This window comes from Podarcis erhardii (assembly GCF_964252035.2).
Source record: "Podarcis erhardii genome assembly, chromosome: 10".
Lineage (NCBI taxonomy): Eukaryota > Metazoa > Chordata > Lepidosauria > Squamata > Lacertidae > Podarcis > Podarcis erhardii.
In genome coordinates, this window is record NC_138500.1 from 71,310,027 (window position 1) to 71,330,795 (window position 20,769).

At 40.3% G+C, this 20,769-nt stretch overlaps 1 protein-coding gene across 7 annotated transcripts in view; it reads left to right on the top strand.

The window, feature by feature from the left end:
• The window catches only part of PHTF2 (putative homeodomain transcription factor 2), a 71,949-nt gene extending 55,057 nt beyond the window's left edge, over positions 1-16,892 (top strand). For all 7 annotated transcript variants that reach the window (XM_081879128.1, XM_081879129.1, XM_081879131.1 and 4 more), the window contains 9 exons: positions 184-402; positions 861-989; positions 2,386-2,658; positions 3,088-3,219; positions 6,733-6,819; positions 8,582-8,737; positions 10,265-10,360; positions 11,273-11,398; positions 14,007-16,892. In XM_081879128.1, coding sequence (XP_081735254.1) covers positions 184-402; positions 861-989; positions 2,386-2,658; positions 3,088-3,219; positions 6,733-6,819; positions 8,582-8,737; positions 10,265-10,360; positions 11,273-11,398; positions 14,007-14,027 — 1,239 coding nt within the window. In that variant the 3' untranslated portion in view covers positions 14,028-16,892. The remainder of the gene's footprint in view (positions 1-183; positions 403-860; positions 990-2,385; positions 2,659-3,087; positions 3,220-6,732; positions 6,820-8,581; positions 8,738-10,264; positions 10,361-11,272; positions 11,399-14,006) is intronic.
• The last annotated feature ends 3,877 nt before the right edge of the window (positions 16,893-20,769 follow it).

Sequence of the window (20,769 nt, forward strand, 5' to 3'; positions counted from 1 at the left end):
GACATTTTTTTCTTCTGTTGGAAAGGGTTTAGCTAAAGTTCCCACTCCCATGCCAAGCTACAAAATAGATCCAAACAGGAATCTGGAATAAGAAGCAAATGCAGTTTTAGGAAAAAATGAGTTTATTATTGAAACAAGAAAAAAAACATGTTCTCCTTCAAATATGCAATGTCTATCTTTCAGGATATCCCTAAATCAGGCACTAGTTGCAGTTCGCGATGTTCAAGTTCTAGACAAGATTCTGAGAGTACAAGACCAGAGTCTGAGACAGAAGATGTATTGTGGGAGGACCTTTTGCATTGTGCAGAGTGCCGCTCTTCTTGCACCAGTGAGACAGATGTGGAAAACTCTCAAGTTAACACATGTATAAAGAAAGAGTACAGAGATGACCCATTTCACCAGGTAAGTGGGAAAAGACCACATTGCGTATCCTACCAAATCTATTGTGAGTTAGAACCAGTGTGGTGTAGTGGTTAAGAGCAGTAGTCTCGTAATCTGGGGAACCGGGTTCAATTCCCCGCTCCTCCACATGCAGCTGCTGGGTGACCTTGGGCTAGTCACACTTCCCTGAAGTCTCTCAAGCCCCACTCACCTCACAGAGTATTTGTTGTGGGGGAGGAAGGGAAAGGAGATTGTTAGCCGCTTTGAGACTCCTTTGGGTAGTGATAAAACGGGATATCAAATCCAAACTCTTAATTGTGGCAGAAAAAGAGGTAAACTGAACAAAATATAGTTATTTGCAAATAGGCATTTTTGGTAATGAAATACTTTTTTGTAATGGTAAATTAGTGCTTACTATACATTGTCCAGAATAACACCTTCTTCTTTTTTTCCTTTCCCCCTTTTTTCTTTTTACACAGAGTCACTTGCCCTGGTTTCATAGTTCTAATCCTGGGCTCGAAAAAGTAAGTGCAATTGTTTGGGAAGGTAATGACTGCAAAAAGGCTGATATGTCGGTGCTTGAGATCAGTGGCATGATAATGAACAGAGTGAGTATGTATTTGAAATATTTTACTTGGCTTTACCCAAGTTAAAGATACTTATGTTTCCCTGAAGGGGTGCACAGTGATTTCTATACCATGTTGCAGTTCTGTAGGTTTCAATTTGCTTCGTATTCAGTCATAAAAGTGGACACGATCTTTTCTTTTTAGCCACAAGCGGGGCAGACCTGCCTAGAGTTTGCCTCACTTCCTTTGCCCTGTGTTCAGATTACACAGAGCAGCTGACCACTGGTAGCCCATATAATAAATAAATAAAAGACCCACAATTTATTGGCAGAATAAAAATTGAGTAGGTTTAATTAGTTCACCCTGTAAAACTAGAACACCACTACACATGAGCATGAAAGGCTGGCTAACCTGAACAACTTTTCCCCCCCAAAGTTTCAGAAATATTAGGTTGGATTCAAAAGACTAATTGTGCAAGCAGGAGCATTTCCTTGATTTTGGCTAATGATCCCCTTCCCTCCTCCATATCCCATACTGTTCCCATGGGTTTCCCTTTTGGGGAACATCAGGGATCTACAGTGAGTAGGAGGCAAGAAAACAGAAATAAAGTGGTCTTCCTTGGGGGACTGTGGACTTTCCCTCCTTGGAGGTTTCTAAGCAGAGGTTTGATGGCCATCTGCCATGGATACTTTAGTTTAGATTCCTGCATTGCAGAAATTTGGACTAGATGACTCTTAAGGTTCTTTCCAGTTCTACAATTCTGTCATTCTATTCTATGAAAACTGAATTTCATGAGTGGAATTTTGCTTGAGATTCTTAGAATGCAACTTGTTATCATTTTCGATCCTTTGGCCCTTCATCACCTACAGTGGTGCCCCGCAAGACGAATGCCTCGCAAGACGGAAAACTCGCTAGACAAAAGAGTTTTCCGTTTTGAGGTGCTTCGCAAAACGAATTTCCTATGGGCTTGCTTCGCAAGATGAAAATGTCTTGCGAGTTCCTGCGGGTTTTCCCCCCTCCCCCCCCTTTCTAAGCCGCTAAGCCGCTTATCTGCTTATCCGCTAAGCCGCTAAAAGCCGCTAATAGCGCTAATCCGTCAATGGGCTTGCTTCACAAGACGAAAAAACCGCTAGACGAAGAGACTCGCGGAACGGATTCTTTTCGTTTTGCGAGGCACCACTGTATATGTATAGGCCCTAGGAATTGTCCTTTTTATATTGACCTTTTAACTCTGTCTTAACAAACTTGAAAATCATTCTGGTATATTACATATTTTAAGCGTATTTTGCAAACAATCACTAAACAGTATTTCTTAACATGCTACTTTATATTATACTGCTGGGGTTTTGTTGTTTATAGTATTTAGATCGCGCGGTATAAATAAGAAGTTGTGGTTGCTGTGTTGAGTTTTAAAAATATATATTTCTCTCATCTTTAGGTAAACAGCTATGTACCAGGAATAGGATATCAGATTTTTGGAAATGTTGTCTCTCTAATCCTGGGTTTAACACCGTTTGTATTTCGAATTTCCCAAGCTAAGGATCTGGAGCATTTAACTACACATTCTGCTGCTGAACTTTATACGATTGCATTTGGGTCAAATGGAGACATAATGGTTCTTTCCATGGTTATAGTATGCTTCATAGTTCGTGTTTCCCTTGTATGGATATTCTTCTTTTTATTATGTGTGGCTGAGAGAACCTACAAACAGGTAAGGCATTTGCAGCAAACTCCTCATTCACATGAAGAAAGAAACTGCAATGTATTATTATGTTTTGCTTTTTGGCATATATGTTTTTGATATAGAACACAGTTTTAGATATTTATTATCTTACTATTTTAAAATTTGCAACCTCTTCTTCAAAAAAATTATAGAATTAAAAATTAAAAGGAAAATAAAATAGAATTAAAAGGAAAATAAAAATTATTATTTTCCTATTATTTATGATTTATACCTGAGAATTAATATATAAAGTATGGAAATGGAAATTTCCAACTTTAATTTGACCACAATATTAAAGTATGGACAGTATGTAAAGTATCTAAAGTTACAACGTCTTTACAATGGTTTAAAAATCTGTATTGGTATTCCAAATGCATTTCATTTCTTAATTCACTAAACGTAACTTATCGCTTACAGAGGCTACTTTTTGCCAAACTCTTTGGCCACCTAACATCTGCAAGAAGGGCACGGAAGTCTGAGGTTCCTCACTTTCGACTAAAGAAGGTGCAGAATATTAAAATGTGGCTTTCCCTCCGCTCCTATCTAAAGGTTTGTTGGCCCTTATTTTTTGTTTGCCATATATGCTTTTAAACCAGATGTGTGTTATACTGACAGTACTTAGTACTGAGCATTGCCCTCTTCTGAATTTTTGCATTTCTCCTGAGCTTTGTCGTACAGGTAAGTAAGTATTTCTCATTGTGAAAATCAAGAGGTGAGCAACTGAGATCTTCTGCCAGTCTTAGTTTTATAGCAGGTCACATTTTTATAAGGCTAAGTTTCTTGATTCTGGTTGGGCACAGTGGTTTTAAAACAACACAGTTTGGCATAATAATTTCATTTTTGTAGTCTAAAATATTGTGGAAAGAAGCCTCATTTATAAAGAAGAAACCTTAGGGCAATACCTTTTAGTTGTTTTATAAATTGGCTGACTCTTTGCCTTAGTTAAGGAAGAAATAAAAAGGAAGGTTGTTTTCTTGATGGACTTTAAAAAGCACAGGACTAAAAATGTAACTATTAATAACACTTCTGACAGATGTTTCTGGGAAATGGTGTTATTTTAGTCCTCATATGTCACCATTACATTTCCAGCAGTGTAGAGAATGTTTCTGCGTTAGTGTCACAGGCATCTGTTAAATGCTGCTCTGATGCTGTATCTGATGCTGAATGTTACAAGACCCTTGCCCATACTGTGTTGAATTTTCTCTCTCCCCTCCCCACACTCTGTGTTGTTTTTGTTTGTTTTTCCCCCTTCGGGTTCAGTTTGGTTGCTCTCTGGAGCATTGGAGCACATACTTTACATGTGTGGGGGAAATACTCTTTGCAGTGGCTAATGCTGGTACTATTACATTGCTAGCCATTTGAAGAGCTTCTACTGTGGGAGGAGATCTTTCATCCGAGAGTCAATTATACTGGAAGTGTGTTATGAATATACTATTTAAATAATGTTTCCCCTCTACTCAATGTTTCCATATATGTAGATGGTACATTTTTGGTTTTACCTCTGTAGATTTTTCTACAGAACTTTAAGGGCTTCTCAAAGTTTCCCGCACAATTTCAAAGAGAGACAGGTTTGGTGGAACTTGGTTTCCCTTTTTTCCCATATCAATGGCAGGCAATACTTCTTCTCATGCTATTCAAGGGTCACTGGAGGGGATATATTGCAGCTCCACAATAGATGTAGTGTCATCTTATCCATCTCAGTATGATCATCAGCGGCTGGCTTGTTCTTCCATGATAATGAATGTTTTGCTATCTCAAAACAATGAAAAAATACCCAAAAAAGTTTACTACACAAAATATTTGTTAATCGTAGAAGTGTTGACCACTTTGAACCACATAAATAAGTTGAGATATGATTTAGTCTTTTGACCACATGAGCAGTGATCCTTTGTGCAAGCTGGCAGACAAATAAGGAGGAAAATATTCTGTTAACAATAGTTTTTCCTTTTGTCTGAGCTAGGAAACTGATTAACAAGTTCAGAACAAGTAATATATTAAATCATTGTCAGGGAACTGCCATCAGTGCCGGAGGGAGAGAGCAAAATCCAGAGGGATTCCAGAGAGCATCCCGGGATTGGGAGAGGCAGCCCATCTTCTGGGGAAGAGAATCAGCGTAGCACCAGTGGAGAAGGGGGGCAGATGGGGGAAGTGGCGAGGCGGTCCCATGACTCTTTGCCGGGGACCAGCGGGGAGAGTAGAGGTCCTCCGCTGCCTACTCCCTCCTTGCGCAGAAGGCTTTCGCGCAGAGAGAGTAGGAGGAGACTAGGCGTCAAAGAGCTTCTTTGATGGAAGAAGTTTAAGAAACGCCCACTGACGGATTCAGCCAGCGATTGAGACAGCCACGGGTGAGTGGCTGTCCAGACAGAAAAGGTTCACTCAGGCAATACACCCAGGTGTTTGCACCGGCTTACGCACGAGCAACCCCTAGAACCATTACAATCATGAAGTAGGCTTCATGTCTTTACTTGTTCAAAAGCTGTTAACCATGGCTTACCAATTTAGATGAAACAGGAAACTTTAGTTAATGAAAGGTTTCTAGGTTTGAGTAAAGGGGTTTCATGAAAGGGTTTCATACATTGATTTATTAAGCTGATATATAATCATACAGACTTTCCCATTGTCTCATCTTGCACCAAAGCAGTGGTATTATATAATAATCATAGCAGGACACTTTAATGTTGTTCATCTACCCCTTGTCCCCTGTGTAGCTAAACACATTGTTCATGCCTCCTATTTTGTTCTTGTTGAAGATTTACAGATGTGTTAAAGAAAAAAGACCATTTTGTTGTTAATTAGCTGTCTTACAATCCAGCAGAGGGAGCTAAAGGGCCTAAAAGTAGGGCGTTACTCACCTGGAAGAACTTAGCAGTGAAACCTAAAGCTGATGAGTCCTACCATTCCAGGTTAGCATAGCACAGGGGTCAGCAACCTTTTTCAGCTGTGGGCTGATCCACCCGTCCCTCAGACCATGTGGTGGGCCAGACTATATTTTTTGGGGGGAAAGAACGAATTCCTATGTCCCACAAATAACCCAGAAATGCATTTTAAATAAAAAGACACATTCTACTCACGTAAAAATACTCTGATTCCTGGACCAGGAATTGAGAAGGTGATCGTTCCGCCTCTGGCCCCTGGGCCTTAGGTTGCCTATCCATGACATAGCAGTTCATTGTCCCTCAATAAAAGTTGCAGAATATCAGTGGTTCAGCTTCTTAATAAACCAGCTCTGCACTTTTATCCTCTAATTCGAGAACTTTTGTTTGGGGTTCTCAAGACTTGGTCATACTGTCTTTCTAAGCAACTGATATTTCTTATGTCTACACCCCACACACAAGGCAGGAAATCCTACAGTAAGCTAATTTCTCTTCAGTCCTGCTGTCCCTAGTCTTAGAAATAGTGTTTTTTCTATGTCCTGTTTGTATGCTGCTTAACAGTAAGAGCTGTTCGACAGTGGAATTTGCTGCCAAGGAGTGTGGTGGAGTCTCCTTCTTTGGAGGTCTTTAAGCAGAGGCTTGGCAACCATATGTCAGGAGTGCTCTGATGGTGTTTCCTGCTTGGCAGGGGGTTGGACTCGATGGCCCTTGTGGTCTCTTCCAACTCTATGATTCTATGATTCTATGATTCTAACTTTCAGAGAGTATTGTATGCATTGCATTACTGTAGGTGACTTGTTAGATTGATAGCAGATATATTTTCATGTTCCCCCCCCCCCCCCCCTGTGCATTACTTGTAGGAGGTGGATTGTAGCACATGGTAATTGGGGAATGGCTTTTCAAGAGATTGTGGTGATGCAGCTGAAATTCAGACTCTTGTGATCAAGACAATTTCAATTCATGGCTGTCTTATTAGAACAATTTTCTTCCAGCCACTATTTCTCCCTTGTCATTATTAATAAGCATGCTTAACACCATACTCCTTTAAACCATAGGAAGCAAGTACTTGATATATTGCATTTAAAACGTCATTTAATTGCATGATCAGTCTATAGACATGTCACCCCATTTACCAGGTTTCTATGGTTAATCCCTCCAGAGAATTACTAAGTTTCCCTTTTATTTTCAGCGTCGAGGTCCTCAACGGTCAGTTGATGTAATAGTCTCATCTGCTTTTTTGTTGACTATTTCGGCTGTATTTATCTGCTGTGCACAGGTAAGGAAAGAACCAATTTACTTAATTAAAAAACTTATCTAACCAGAAAATATGCGTGCACACTCTGTGTGCATGCGTGGACCTAAAGATTTGCAGGACGCCTGAATGTTGTTCAACTGTTTGCTTTGTATATCTGTAGTTAATAAAACAACAACTGATCTGTTCCAATCTTTCTGTGATTGGATTATGAGCCCAACCACTTAGGGGGGACTAAAAACTGCTATATTTCTCCCCTTTTTGGCAGAAGCAGATTAAATCTTCAGGAGCTCTCCAAAGTGGATTAAGCCTCCTAATTTGCACACAAATAGGTTCAGGGGCTTTGGTGAGCAAAGGAGAGAAATACTCATTTCCCTCCCTAATCCATATTACAGCAAATAGCTTTATTAGGCCAACTAAAACTCCAAAATCTATACTAGTTTCATATTTTTGAGTAGCGGTGGTGGGGGGTTGTCTTTTACTCTTTCTTACCTTAATATAAGATGTGACTGACTGGTGGCGTCAGTTCATTATGATGTTAGTTGACAACTTCCTAGGGTCTCCCTTTCAGCACCCATCAAGTGACTGGTGCTGCATTTTCAAAGGAACTCCTCTCAGTGCCAATAAGCTGATGGATGCTGAGAGAGAGCCCCTGTATAGTATGCTTTCAAAGGGACATGGCCAAATTAGGATTACTGCTTGAACTAATTAGACGCCCAAGCCAGAGATTCCCCACTACTGCATTACAAGGTGAATCCACCCTGATCACTGCCTGTGGTGTGCTGAAGAATTCAGGAGGATTTTTTTCCACAAGCAGCATAGGGCAATTTTTTTAAAAAGTTAAAATAATCTTCGAACTAAAATAATAATTCTCTGCTGCTTTGCCTTAACCAAAAAATCCTCCAGTGCTTCAAAGCCACCATTTAGACAGTCTTGCTTCTTGCAAAACCCATGGAACTAGAGTTCAGAAAAATAGATAAATTGTATATTGAAAGATATAAGGATGTAGAGAATAGAGAAAAACAAAACCAAGCTTTGTGCGGGCCCTGATCTGATTCCAGCTGCTTTGTTGATTTGTGATTTGACTCAGGAAGCGCAGAGCAGCTGCACACCCTGGTACAGTGGTGCCCCGCAAGACGAACGCCTCGCAAGACGGAAAACCCGCTAGACGAAAGGGTTTTCCGTTTTGGAGGCGCTTCGCAAAACAAATTTCCCTATAGGCTTGCTTCGCAAGACGAAAATGTCTTGCGAGTTCCTGCGGGTTTTTTCCCCTTTCCCCCCCTTTTCCTAAGCCCTAAGCCGCTTATCAGCTGATCCGCTAAAAGCCGCTAAACCGCTAATAGCGCTAATCCGCTAAGCTGTCAATGGGCTTGCTTCGCAAGACGAAAAAACCGCTATACAAAGAGCCTCAAGGAACGGATTAATTTCGTCTTGAAAGGCACCACTGTACACAGACATGCCTGCACGAACAGTACAGTTCTAAGACCAATGAAGACCAATCAGATGATATTTAATTAGCTCTGTTTAACCTGAGTGAACAGTGCATCAGGTTCTCCTCTGCAAACACACTGAAACAAATGGAGGTTGCCCTAGACAATGTTGTAATTTTACACATCTCCATTGAATTCAGCGAGACTTACACAAAAGAAACTATGCATTGTACCCTTAGTCTTTAACTCCATTGTAAAAGTATCTACATTGTATGATAACTTGGTTCTCTGTGAAGTCTATATAAATTTGAATGTGTTTCCTACCTTGAGTTTGTTTTATTTATTTTCCCTTTCAGCTACTTCATGTACATGAGATCTTCCTTGATTGCCATTACAATTGGGAACTAGTGATATGGTGCATTTCATTAACTCTCTTTCTTTTAAGATTTGTTACACTTGGGTCTGAAACAAGTAAAAAATACAGCAATACCTCAATATTACTTACTGAACAGGTGAGAACCTCTCTTGGTAAGAGTGATGAATGCATCTCAACATGCAGTGATGTCTGGCACTGTGTCTTGTTTCTTTTCAAGACGAGTGAACGAAAAATGTCTTGCTAGTATAGAGTAGGCATGAGATATTTTAGATTATTTATTGTTGTTTGATCATGCATTTAAAGATTAGTTGACTTGAAGCCTATATAAACAATAATGTTATTACACTATATTCCTATTACAGTGGTGCCTTGCAAGATGAAAATAATCCGTTCCGCGAGTCTCTTCGTCTAGTGTTTTTTTCATCTTGCGAAGCATCCCTATTAGCGGCTTAGCGGATTAGCGCTATTAGCGGCGCTTAGTGGCTATTAGCGGCTTAGTGGATTAGAAAAAGGGGGGGGAAGGGGGAAAACTCGCAAGACGTTTTCGTCTTGCGAAGCAAGCCCATAGGGAAATTCGTCGTGCGAAGCGCCTCAAAAAACGGAAAACCCTTTCGTCTAGAGGGCTTTTCGTCTTGCAAGGCACCACTGTACTTTCAGTTCACATGACACAGGTCCACAAATCAGCAGATTTACTCTTCAGAGTATGCTGCCGAGGAACACCAGAGATTCAGATATGTTTGACTATTTGAATAACACATGGACTTGAGTTTCTAACAATACATATTGTGGTAGTACCTACAACCATTTTGTAAAATGGAAAACTTGGTCCCATTGCTTCATCAGCTTTTAAAGTACAGTGGAACCTTGGGTTACTCCTTACGAATGCTTTGGGTAACAAGCTCTGCTAACCCAGGAGTAGAAGCTCCTAGTTGCAAACTTTGCCCTGGGATGCAAGCAGAAGTCGTGTGCCGGCAGCAGTGGGAGGCCCCATTAGTGCAGGCGCATCTCAGGTTAAGAACGGTTTCGGCTCAAGAACGGACCTCTGGAATGAATTAAGTTTGTAACTGGAGGTGCCGCTGTAAATGAAAGTACTAAACCAGGAATTCTGTGTTTGACTTTGTGCGCTCTTTCATAAATATGGTTGCTGTAGTGCAATACAGGTGCTGATGAGTTAGCCTTTAAACCCATTCAGAGCAAGACGTAATTTATAAAGTAAGCAAACCAGCTTCTACAACCTGAGCCTGTGTTCATCTCCCTCTAGGGAGAGCCCTCTAGGTTCACTACTATCTTGAGTTTAGGTGAGTTGTGACCTGCAACAGGGTCTTCTCAGCTGTGACATCCTATGGTTTCAATGCCTTCCCAGAGCAGGTGGCCTGGCAACAACTTTGATATTTTTTTGACTTTGACAGCACATTGTGTAGCTTGTTTTAACTGATATTTTTACTGGTCTATTCAATTTTGCCGGCTGTGGCTTTCTTGTTTCCATTTGGTTAAAAACAATAAGGATGATACGCTTTCCTGGGAACCTTACGTTGAAGTGTAGTTACGGATTTTCTAAATAAATTTTAGTTAGCTGATAGTGAGAAAGAAACTTCAGTTTTAGAAGCGTACTGGCAATTGGGCAGTGAATTCTTTTTATAAAATTGAACCTATTTTTGGTTAGATCAATTTGTACTTGAAAATGGAAAAGAAGCCGAACAAGAAAGAAGAACTGACATTAGTGAACAATGTTTTGAAACTTGCTACAAAATTACTCAAGGTAAGAATAAACATGGAATATAAGCATACTTACTTAGAAATAAATGCTGCTTAATAAGATATGGCTATACTGTTGTCCTTGATTAGTTTGAGGCCTATTCGTAGTTCTCACTTTCCCTAAAAACAGATGTATCATTTCTTTTTGAATTGTATACAGCTATGTTTGCAGTGCACTGGTTCTTTACTTGCTTAGCATATATGCGCATAGCCCCATGGTTCCAGACTCCAAGTGTCTCAGCAGTGTCTTATGAAAGTCATTGCAGCTATAGCATTTAGAGGTGGAGGGGGGGGAGATGTTACTGCTCCTAAAGCATCAACCTAGTAAGCCACTAATGTGGCATCTCCTCCAGCTAAGTGAAAATTCACAGGCCTCCACTTGTAAATTGCAATTAATCCAGAATGCGGCAGCTAGACTGGCGACTGGGAGTGGCCGCCGGGACCACATAACACTGGTCCTGAGAGATCTGATTTGGCTCCCAGTATGTTTTCGAGCACAATTCAAAGTGTTGGTGCTGACCTTGAAAGCCCTAAACCGCCTCGGTCCTGTATACCTGAATGAGTGTCCCCACCCCACTGAGGTCCAGCGCCGAGGGCCTTCTGGCGGTTCCCTCCCTGCGAGAAGCCAAGTTACAGGGAACCAGACAGAGGGCATTCTTGGTAGTAGCGCCCACCCTGTGGAATGCCCTCCCATCAGATGTCAAGGAAATAAGCAGCTATCTTATTTTTAAAAGACATCTGAAGGCAGCCCTATTTAGGGAAGTTTTGAATATTTAATGCTGTATTGTTTTTAACACTCAATTGGGAGCCACCCAGAGTGGCTGGGGAAACTCAACCAGATGGGCGGGGCAATAATAATAATAATAATAATAATAATAATAATAATAAATTTTATTAATATATTTCTCATTCCTAGGAACTGGACAGCCCCTTCAGGTTATATGGATTGACAATGAATCCTCTGCTTTATAACATCACTCAAGTTGTCATTCTGTCTGCTGTTTCTGGTGTTATCAGTGACTTGCTTGGATTTAATCTAAAGGTATTAAATGTTTTTCACTATTTCTGCCTTAATTAGTAATTTTGGCTGGTGTTTTTTTAAAAAAAGAAATCCATTGTTTAATGTAATTGATTCATTCCTATCAATAGTACTGGTTTTCTCTTTGAGTCAGTTGTGTTATATAAAACAGGCAAACATATTACACATTTTTGGAACTTCTTAAATATTTGCATTCGTGTATTTGCCTGAAAACCAGAATAATTATCCTGGAATACTGTTATGACATCATGATTTGTGGTATAATAATAATAATAATAATAATAATAATAATAATAATAATAATTTATTATTTGTACCCCGCCCATCTGGCTGGGTTTCCCCAGCCACTCTGGGCAGCTTCCAAAAAAGATAAAATACACTAAAATGTCACATATTAAAAACTTCCCTGCATTGGTTCACTGCTAAGTACACTGCACGATGAATATTTATTTGCAGCTCAAGGCATATTAAAATGAAGCCACACAGGGCAGTGACTTAACTAAAATAGCAATTGCTAAAAAGAGCAAATGTCATTGTTTCTGCTGGTTTGTGGAATCACTGCATCAGCCTATTTTCAATTTTTTTTTTTAAATTAAAGTTAATCTTTCCTTGGGGCAACCCATCAAAAAACCTCTACAATAGAGCATTCCATGTTCATAATGACATGAGTTGCTTCAGAGTTTTGTACAATGGCATACTATTGTGTACAATTGAGGGAAGGAGCATTCATCAGTGGCAGAGCACATGCTTTTTAGGTAGGCGATCTTCACTGAAAGGAAATAGAATCATAGAATCATAGAGTTGGAAGAGACCACAAGGGCCATCGAGTCCAACCCCCTGCCAAGCAGGAAACACCATCAGAGCACTCCTGACATATGGTTGTCAAGCCTCTGCTTAAAGACCTCCAAAGAAGGAGACTCCACCACACTCCTTGGCAGCAAATTCCACTGTCAAACAGCTCTTACTGTCAGGAAGTTCTTCCTAATGTTTAGGTGGAATCTTCTTTCTTGTAGTTTGGAACCATTGCTCCGTGTCCGCTTCTCTGGAGCAGCAGAAAACAACCTTTCTCCCTCCTCTATGTGACATCCTTTTATATAATTGAACATGGCTATCATATCACCCCTTAACCTCCTCTTCTCCAGGCTAAACTTGCCCAGCTCCCTTAGCCATTCTTCATAAGGCATCGTTTCCAGGCCTTTGACCATTTTGGTTGCCCTCCTCTGAAATGGATAGCACAGATGGGAAAGACCAGCTTAAGGACTTAGACCAGGTGTGGACAACCCTTGTTCTCCCTCCCCCCAGTTCTTGAGGGAAGGAGAAGGCAACTTGCTTTGGCTATGTGTGCTTCAAGAGCAGCAGTGGGCAAAAGAGCTGGTTTCTCCCTCCCATCAGCCCACTGGTCTCATTTCAACCTCTGCTTTGCCCCGCTTGCCTTGCTTCGGGGATGTTGGAAGGTTGATTCTGGTATATGAGAAAGCTGACAATCTCCCACATTAGCTGTGCTAAGATTGAGCTTTGAAGTCCTGACTTGGGGACTTCAAAGCATGACATCATTTGTGTCAAATTTGACTTGCAGTACAGATGGTGGTAAGGATCTGATGCACAGAGCCTAAAAGGTTGCCTTACATAGAGAGCTACTACCAATCATAGTAGACGATCAATGCTCTGACTCAATATAAGATATCTCTCTCTCTCTCTCTCTCTCTCTCTCTCTGTGTGTGTGTGTGTGTGAGAGAGAGAGAGAGAGAGAGAGAGAGAGAGACTGTATTTTGTGGTTGATTACTATAATGGTTATGAGGGGGTTACTTGTGCGTAAATTGCCTTCAGTTTAGTCAGCTTGTTTGCTCAACCATGTTTAGGGTTGGAGCTCGTCCTCCGTGACCTGTTAGTCACTTGCAGAATCCGTCAGTGGGCGTTCCTTAAATCTCTTCCAGCATAAAAGCTGTTTGACCCCAAGTCTCCTCCTATGTTCCCTGCGCGGAACGTGTCTGCGCAAGTAAGGGGAAGGCAGGGGCGTGCCAGCACTCTCTCCGCTAATTTCGGTTGAAGGGTCTTGGAGCCCTGACACCGATTCCTCCACCTCCCTCTCCTCTCTATTGGTGTCACGCTGAATTCCTTCCCCTCTGCTGGTTCCCTCCCCGGCATCGCTCTGGAGCCCTGCTTCCGCCTCTCGCCTTGATGTCAGTTCCCTGACAATTACCTTTTGACATTTTTTAGCCGTAGCTTTCTTCCACATGTTAGCAGATCACTTAAATACTGAGAGCCAGTGTGGGTGTAGGAGTTTAGAGTATTGGAATAGAACTTGGAAGACCAGAGGTTGAATCTACACTCAGCCATTAAGTTCACTGGGTGACCTTGAACCAGTCACTGTCTCACAGCCTAACCTACCTCACAGGGTTGTTGTGAAATTCAAATAGGGGAGAGGTGAATCGTGCACACCCCCTTGTGTTCCTTGGAGGAAAAGCTAGTATATAAACATAACAAACACACACACACACACACACACACACACACACACAAACAATCTTATTGACAAGCTAAGCACAGCATAAAACCAAAACCTGCAGTTGATCTTATTTCTAAATATGTTTTCTGCTGCTTTAATCTTCAGCTCTGGAAGATCAAATCCTGACATTTTCCCCCCAAAAAGGAAAATGGACACAATCCTCTGGAGAAGAGAACTGATCGACTAAGCTGCCTCAAAGCAGTTGCTGATTCTGTATTTCCGAAGTTTCGATCTCTACGTGGATTATCATTTGCAAAGTTGAAGTGTTTACATCTGACTGTCTTGTGCAATCTTAATATTTATTTTACCTTTTCATTTTTGTAAATTTTATTTTAGCTGACATTGTATTTCATTTTGAAACATTAATATGCTTTGGTTATTGAGAGGGTAAAAAATGGATATCCAGATACTTGAGATCCTGGTCACACTAAATTGCTCAAATATGCTTCATCTGTTGTTAAAGGTGAAGCCCTAATGCTAGGCTTTTATACTTCAGAATTTCATGTTACATCAATGTCATGCTGAAGTCACTTTATTGAACATGTACTATAAAATGTTTTAAACATTTTATTTTGTACCTTCCTTTCAGGGGTAGTATCAGAGCACCAGCATATTGTTGGTTACAGTAGAAAGTGACATTTACTGTAATTTACAAAGCAGTAGGCCAGGTTAACTACATTTTTATATAGATATATATATAAATGCTAGAGCCAGCACGTTTCTTACTGAAGTGATTCCAGGATCCTAAATATATTGATCTGAAGTTTTAAGCATTGTTGAAGATTACTAAGGTATTACATAGCAGGTCAACAAGTGCTCTTTGATAACATTTTTATTGGAGCAATAACTGTAAACTGTTACTGTGCTGTAAGATATTTTGATAAAAATTAGCTATAGTATTTATTTGAGACACTGGGCTGTTTGCACAGTTCTGACTGCGCCGCTCAATACGTGCACTTTTATTGTTACTTAAATAGTGATCTTTATATATACTAAATAGAATATATTATGGTGGACTATGGTGCAATAGTGTTACATTTGCAAGATATTATGTAGGAATGCTCTCCCATAGTACACTGTAGTATATGTGACTTATACCACACAGGGAATATAAAAAATTGTAAGATAAGCAACTTTTGAAATCGTAATTTTCAGAACTCAGTCTTAATCCTGTTTAGAAGTGAGCACTGATTATTCAATTTAATCCTCTTGAATTGCAAAATTGGGCTATAATTTTATCCATATGTGCTTTGGAGTAAATCCCACTGAACTTAAACACTCTGGCTTAGCTTGCTGTTTACTCAGAAGTAAGTTGGAATGTTCATTGGGTTTACTTCCAGGTAAGTGTGAAGCCTGCAGTGATTTCAGCAGGATGCTTTTAGGACTGATGCCAGATCATGACCATGTCGTATCTCTTTTTTATTAAATTTCCAAAAGACGTAGGCTGCAATTCTGTATCCCCCCCCCCCCAAGGAATAAGCCCCACTGACATCACTAGGGCTTCATATAGGACTGCACTTTACAGATAACATTAGCCGGTGTTCTCTTTAGCATCAAGTAACTAATTTTAAATTAGGAAGTGGAAGTGCTCAGTTTGAACACTGATGACACCTGTAACCGAGCCACTGTGATCTAGCAAAGTGCTGCTGCCTCAGATGCTGTGTGCCTACCTGAGACCTCTGGGATTGTCCCATTCTCTTCAGTGGAGTGGCCAACTTTACACGCACAAATATATATAGATTTACACCAAGCAGCCTCTCCCTTAAGTGGATGAATAATCCCCATGCTCAGTGTATGTATTGGAGCACACAGGATTCCGGATGAAGGTAAGGACATCTGTAGAGCTATTGGTTCACTATGTTGACAGACTCTCCATTTACCTTTCAATAAGGCTTAGCTGAAAATTTTATAGAGCCGTCAATTTGAGCTACAAAGTGTGATTCAAAACATCATGTCAAAAGGGACAATGCTATCATGTTGAACATACATATAATATTCTGAACTGGATATTGTGTTCATTGTGCTTGTTTTTTCAAAAAAATGTCTATTGGAATGTATAAACAATAGAAAATAATGTAGTTGATCTGAAGAAAATAATAATGAAACCTTCCAAAACTCCCAATTCCAGAATTATTGCAATATATACTTGTGTGGTATAAGGTATTTTTATATATAAAGCAGCACAAACATTTTATATTTTATTTGTTTCTGTACTAATGTTTTAATAATGTTAATAATGACCAAAGTGCATTCTGTTATATTGTTGGGTTTTTCACCCCCCAAGGAATGTATTACTGGAGCTTTAAGAACATGCTATGTCTAGTTCATAATGTACAAAACTTAGGTTCTGTGATCTATTGTTCTTCCTCTATGTTGTCTGATGTTGGGATTGTTGTTTAGGAATTGCCTGTTTTATATTCTCCCCACCCCACCCCAGTACGGTACAGGCCTGCACAGAACTAAATTTTGCACAGAATACATTTTAATAAAAAAAAGGAACAGTTTGAGTTGTGTAGGGGTAAAGAATGACTCTGTTTCCACAGTCTGCCACTCTTCCCCCCCTTTCAATTAAAAAGTTGTTTTAAGAATTAAAATGTTTTTAGACACTTAAATGTTGACTATGATCTTGTTAAAGAGGAGTGGCAATTTGACTGCAAATAAGTTTGATTGTAACTACGCTATACCTCAGCAACTAGCAGTATGCTAGATTGTTGCAGTAATTCGGACAGCATGAGAAAACCTAGAAACGAGGATTTGCAAATATGAAAAGTACCTCTCAATAAAAACAGGTATGTTTTAAATGGTTGCCATTTTGTACATCAATCATGCAAGTGAAATGCTAAGTGTGTTTTACATCCCTTATTTGGAAAAATAGAGGTGAGCTAAAAAGTGGCAGATCTAGTGTGCAAACTGTTTCTGACACATGTTTGTAATAGACAGCATGATCAGGCTTGGAATAAAACATTCTGTGGCTGATGGTATTAAACAAAACATTGGACTGCGTTTTTATTGTAACAAAATTAGCAGGGGCCTTACAGGAAGCATAAAGTAGTAAGATAAATACAATTTCAGTACAATTCAGTTGGAGGAGGAGGAGAACGAAGACATTAATTCAGCACATGTGTTTTATTATGTAAAGCTTTGCTCATATTTCAATGCCTAGTTTTGGCAGGAAGAAGGCTTATTAATTGGGATAGTCTAATCTACCTTGAGGGTCCTAATTAGAAAAGTGAAGTATTAAATATTGAAAAAGTAAACACCATTAAAGTAATAAAGATAATAAACTAAAATAAAATACTAACCTTTAAAGTTGTAATCCTGTTTACATTTACCTGGGTGTAAGCTGAGTTGAGCATTGTTGCATTTCTGGGTAAATACCTATATAACTGCAGGGCAAAAAGTTAGTTTCTTATGCAGTGCAGGTGTAGCTTATCACAAGAAAGCGCAAGAATAGCGTAAGTTATAAAGTGGGTGTATATATCCTGGCATGTGAAGACTGGCATGTCGCCATCCCCATATCAGGTAATAGCGGCTGCCTGATCTATAAGTGGAAGGAACCGATGCTGTCTTTAATGGCCCTGTTAAAACAGGAAATCAGATGAAAGTGCCGCTTGGCAGCTAGGTTGAAAAGTATGATGCAGGAGTTGGGACTGAATGCTTTCGAATGCTGCCACCTGTCATTGCAATAGGTCTTTTCCCTCGGAACAATAGAATTCATGAAACTGAGCAGACCTGCACCAACCTCTCAGCCCCAGAAAAATGGCCTGTAATAATCATTTTGAGTGCAACTTTCACATTTTTGAAGTGGAACACATAAGTACTGTTTTTTCTACATAATTAGTTTCCAAGAGTCTGCATATCTTTGCAGCTTTACAGACTTGAGGCTATTTAATATATTGCACCTTCCTATACTAAAATTATTTGGCACTTTATTATTTATTGCAGACATAACAACCAGAGTCGTGGAAGCTGGCTTGCCAAAGTAAAGATAAGGCATGAATAATCCAATGAATTGCATACGTTCTGTTTAAAAGGGGGGAGGGGAGATGGGTGCTTCTTTGCTAGCTTTTGGGCAGAAACATCACTGACTGCTATTTGGTGTGAGAACCTAATATTAGAGCAACAGGACTATGTTTTTCTGATTGCTGGGGGAAGCTGGGATTCTTTGACTGCTTTTCACTGAGGAATGGTGAATGATCTTGCCAGCTACTACCAATCCTTGCCTGCAGTTTGTATCCACAGCGGGAGAGTGTTGGAAATCACTTCTGAGGCACCACAATTCATAAAGAAAACAACCAAAGCACTGTTTAATTTCAGTCTCAAATTCCTCTGAATGTGAGGTATTAACTAGGTGCAAAAAGACCTTTAAATATTCCTAAAAGGATTTGCCCTCCCTTTAGAAAAAATAAAAATGGTGTATTTATTTTCAGTGTTTTAACAAACAATGGCCAAACTGTTCCCTTGTTGCATCTCATTTGACCTAATGTAAATATTTTTTTGTTTAGCAGCTGCAGTCTCCTTTTATGCTTGTTCAGTCCTTAGAAGTCATTATTTACTAACAGCTCCCAAATGAGCTTAATCTATCTGTTAATGAAAGTTATTTATGAGGTTACTTTCATTCTAGCACAATCATAGTCCTAAACCCTAAGCCCCGAAGACATGATCATGAATTAAATGAATCTCTTTTCTGTTTTTCTGAAAGTGCAGCCAAATGGGATGGAAGTCATCTTAAAAGCCCAAATGGCTGCTTTTCTGTGTAAGCTCAAGCTGACGGCTACACACAGCATTTCTAGGATTCCCCTTTACCACTAAAAGTCACCATCAGCAGTCGGTTCCTGTTTAACCCATACTCTACTGCCAAGAGGTGTTTTTGAACACCACCAGTTTTTCTTCTTTGAAATGGGTATTTTGTGATGTCCCTCAATGTACATCGCAGATATCATCTGTAAACCAAAACAAACTTCTTTGAAGGGGTACTTGTATCTGCTAGGGACAGAACTATGCTGTTAAACCACCTCTCTGCAAGTGCTGTTTCTGCCAATTTTCCAAAAAAAAAAAGCTCAGAAATGGCAATTTGTTTCCAATTTTGCAACAACTTTGGGTGAAACAAAAGAAAAAGAAAAATGGCAAGAAAGCTCAACAACACTGTTTGAAATATGGCAACCCTACCTGTCACACAAATGGTAGCTGGATCTAGGCAGGGGACAAAGCAGATCATAGATTCTTCCTTGGAAGTAAAATAAAATGCATTAAAGCTTGTTATGTTTACTTGAAGGTAAGAAGTAAAATAAAAGTCCTTCCCTGTGATCAGGGTTCACATTTCCTTTTAGGTACCTTTCAGCCTTTCTGGGATCTTCACCATTTGGTCCAGAATGAGTTTTCTCATCTCTACTGCAACCAGCTCTGCTATCTCTTTGGCCTCAGCTCTCATAGAATCATAGAATCATAGAGTTGGAAGAGACCACAAGGGCCATCGAGTCCAACCCCCTGCCAAGCAGGAAACACCATCAGAGCACTCCTGACATATGGTTGTCAAGCCTCTGCTTAAAGACCTCCAAAGAAGGAGACTCCACCACACTCCTTGGCAGCGAATTCCACTGTCGAACAGCTCTTACTGTCAGGAAGTTCTTCCTAATGTTAGGTGGAATCTTTTTTCTTGTAGTTTGGAACCATTGCTCCGTGTCCGCTTCTCTGGAGCAGCAGAAAACAACCTTTCTCCCTCCTCTATGTGACATCCTTTTATATATTTGAACATGGCTATCATATCACCCCTTAACCTCCTCTTCTCCAGGCTAAACATGCCCAGCTCCCTTAGCCGTTCTTCATAAGGCATCGTTTCCAGGCCTTTGACCATTTTGGTTGCCCTCCTCTGGACCCGTTCCAGTTTGTCAGTGTCCTTCTTGAACTGTGGTGCCCAGAACTGGACACAGTACTCCAGGTGAGGTCTGACCAGAGCAGAATACAGTGGCACTATTACTTCCCTTGATCTAGATGCTATACTCCTATTGATGCAGCCCAGAATTGCATTGGCTTTTTTAGCTGCCGCGTCACACTGTTGGCTCATGTCAAGTTTGTGGTCAACCAAGACTCCTAGATCCTTTTCACATGTACTGCTCTCAAGCCAGGTGTCACCCATCTTGTATTTGTGCCTCTCATTTTTTTTGCCCAAGTGCAATACTTTACATTTCTCCCTATTAAAATTCATCTTGTTTGTTTTGGCCCAGTTCTCTAATCTGTCAAGGTCGTTTTGAAGTGTGATCCTGTCCTCTCGGGTGCTAGGCACCCCTCCCAGTTTGGTGTCATCTGCAAATTTGATCAGGATGCCCTTGAGTCCATCATCCAAGTCGTTGATAAAGATGTTGAATAAGACCGGGCCCAAGACAGAACCCTGTGGCACCCCACTAGTCACTCTTCTCCAGGATGAAGAGGAACCATTGATGAGCACCCTTTGGGTTCGGTCAGTCAGCCAGTTACAAATCCACTGAGTGGTAGCATAGTCAAGACCGCATTTTACCAGCTTCTTTACAAGAATATCATGGGGTACCTTGTCAAATGCCTTGCTGAAATCAAGGTAGGCTACATCCACAGCGTTCCCTTCATCTACCAGGCTTGTAATTCTGTCAAAAAACGAGATCAGGTTAGTCTGACATGACTTATTTTTCAGAAATCCATGCTGACTATTGGTGATCACAGTATTCCTTTCTAGGTGCTCACAGACTGTTTGCTTAATGATCTGCTCCAGAATCTTCCCTGGTATTGATGTCAGACTGACTGGGCGGTAATTATTTGGGTCCTCTCTTTTCCCCTTTTTGAAAATAGGGACAACATTTGCCCTCCTCCAGTCTGCCAGGACTTTGCCTGTTCTCCA